General features: G+C 37.6%; 1 protein-coding gene across 1 annotated transcript; it reads right to left on the reverse strand.

Moving 5' to 3' along the window:
• Positions 1–178: 178 nt before the first annotated feature.
• pet100 (PET100 cytochrome c oxidase chaperone) lies at positions 179–2,221 on the reverse strand. Its single transcript, XM_076085794.1, has 4 exons — positions 2,083–2,221; positions 1,808–1,894; positions 1,676–1,708; positions 179–1,470 (listed from the first exon to the last, which is right to left on the reverse strand). The coding sequence occupies exons 1-4, from the start codon at positions 2,107–2,109 to the stop codon at positions 1,381–1,383; spliced, it is 237 nt and encodes a 78-aa protein (XP_075941909.1). The 5' UTR covers positions 2,110–2,221; the 3' UTR covers positions 179–1,380.
• Between the last annotated feature and the right edge of the window lie 660 nt (positions 2,222–2,881).

Here is a 2,881-nt window from a genome sequence, read left to right on the forward strand (position 1 = left end):
GATGCTGAACTCCAGATGCTGGAGGATGAAGTGAAGGGCCGTGTTGACTGCGTCGTCTACAGACCTGTTGGCTCTGTAGGCGAACTGCATATTCACGTGCACTAACAGCCTAAAGCATATCAGTAAATGCTGTATTTTTAAAATACAAATACAGTAATAACATTACCATACTCAGGAATTCGGGAAAATTCACTTTATTCCAGAAGTTGAGGCATTTTGAGTGATCGAAGTACATATTTAAGACATCTATACTGTCTGCGTTGAACCAGGAGGTACATTTGGGTCACATTTCAATGCCTCTGCACAAGTTACTCATAAACACCTTGTTCCTACAAATAAATATTGGCTGGTGGTCAAACCAGCTCTCTTCTGGTCAAAAAGCATCTTTAACCAGAGGTTAGAGATGTGGCCATAGAATGTACAGTACATCAGATACATCTTCATAGCCAAGCACAGCCATCAATGCTTCTGATACAAAACAAAACCAACATTGACTTTAATTAAAAACAGCGTTAAAATGATTTGTTAACAAGAACCATACACATAGTCAGTGCCTATAGCGTCAAATTCCTCCATTCCCTGAACTGTTATTATACAAACCCAGGGGATGTCATAAGGATTTTACAACAGTGATAAGCAGAAAATAAAATAATTGAATGTCATAGTATCACACAACTGAATCACCACTGGTGCAGACAGTTCTTTTTCTGAATGCAGCAAAAGTAAAAATCTCACAGAAGGAAACCTGCTGCAGACTAGTGAAACTTGATATTTTATTTCCCAATAAGATAACCCAGAACATAAATTTAAAGTTACCCAGACTGTAAATCAAAGGCTAAAAGCAATAGTTGCTGCCATCTGTGCCTCTAGTAAATACTTATGCAATCAGGTAGTTCGTATTTTGCGTTTGTGCTCTAAATTCAAATCAGTTTATGGAGATTTTCTTTATGCTTTGGTATTAATGTCTCTTTCTGTTTGTCATTGTCAAAAATGCTCAATTACATCCAATGTGATACAATGTTGTAAAACGCTAAACATGAAAAAAGAAATCAACATTTAATAAAAACTGCTCCTCACAAAATAAATTGTGAAAATTACATTAGATCCAACTGGATATACAACTCAAATAACTATTTTATGACAATGCAATCACAGCAACTCATCGGGCATCTGAACAGTCAAAAATAAATCACACATGTAGATTAAAGGCATACTAGGAACGCCCACCACACATTAGGGATGCGTTAACTCCTCAAAGAGTTTCGATGTGTCATGCTCTTAATCCAGTCCCATCAGTTTCTCGTTTTACCCAATAAACACTGCCAGATAGTCCTCCATCAGTGGTGCTGGTAATATATGCATTTTTTCAACACATAATCCTCAATTCTCAGAGTCCATAGAAAGTGTTCTTAATAGTTGCTGCTCCTTACGAAGACGCATTCGCTCTTTGAATTCCTGCATCTCTTTCCTCTGAAAATACATATAGCACAATCATTATCATATATTGTGCTTTACAGCCGTAGTTTTTGAATACTTAATTACACACACACACACACACACACACACACACACACACACACACACTGCTTTTTATGGATACAGCTAGGAAATCATACGGCAATTATTAGTGGTGTTTATTATTAGCCTTAAATTAAATGAATAAATAAAAACGTACCCGCAGTCCTTCGTCAGGGGGGAAGATCTCCCTCTGGAAACCATAAAAAATGCCAGCAGAGAAAGAGATATGCGTTATTACAAGAAGAGCACCGAGCATGTGGACAGAAAATAAAACAGCAGCGTTGCTTACCTTTCTTTTTACTATGTACTCTTCAAAATACTCTGCTTGATTTGAGATCCAGAACATGGTCACGGGAAAGGACAGATACAGCATCATCTGCTCAAAAACAAATAAGATCGGGAAGTGAGTGACTGTGGAAAACGACCACATGACCACACATAGCCTAATGATAACTACTAGCTAGATCCAACCACTCAACCTGGACACATTTGTGTGATATTCAATCTTAAAAACAATACATATTAAATGTCCAGGGACATTGTTTTAAAACACTTGGTACTCACTCTAAACATCTCTATTTTAACACCCATGTTTGCGTCGGCACTGGACCCAACAACAGTGAAACGTTATCTAAACTCCTAACATCGCCAAAAGACCTTCACACTACTTCCGGGTAACTGACTCGGAAGGCACAACGCATGCGCTTGTGCTGTCATAAATACATATATTTCAACACAATTGTAAATAGACACACGCATCACATTTGATGTTATACGTGGTTTTGCCCCTTGATAAAATAATATTTGGAGAGTTTTAAAATGTGACGCTTAACTTTTGTATCGCAGCTGACCTTTGGTTAAATAAAGGCGCAGAGGGGGGGGGGGGGGGGTGTCCACCGAGGGGCGCTGCAAACCATTAATTGTGTCCTGATACCATTGTCACTCTGCTTTTTAGGTACATTTTGCAATAAATACCTACAAAGAGACCTACAGTGGATGTTATCTCGTTCTACTGATCATTAATATAACAAAGCATTAACAAGCATACAGGCTGGTCACGCTGCTGTTGATATTATCTTTCAAATATGAAATAAAAAACAATACAGTGGATTTATTATCAACCCATTTTTTACTGTCTGACAACTCTTTTGAACTAATTGTTTGGGCAAACTTGGGTTTGTATTTACTCTCACCTATTTTAAGAAGTTACATCATATCTAATCTAATCAAAAACAGTGAGGAGAAGACACCAAAACGGGGTACTTTTGGGAACAACATTGGTATTTTTACTTTCACTTATATTTCTGTAGCTTTGTCCCAAAACGTCATGTCGGATTTACCCAGTTTATTGCCAGTTTATTCC

This window comes from Anarhichas minor, unplaced genomic scaffold (genome assembly GCF_050575085.1).
Source record: "Anarhichas minor isolate MPS153535 unplaced genomic scaffold, ASM5057508v1 ptg000007l, whole genome shotgun sequence".
Classification (NCBI taxonomy): Eukaryota; Metazoa; Chordata; class Actinopteri; order Perciformes; family Anarhichadidae; genus Anarhichas; species Anarhichas minor.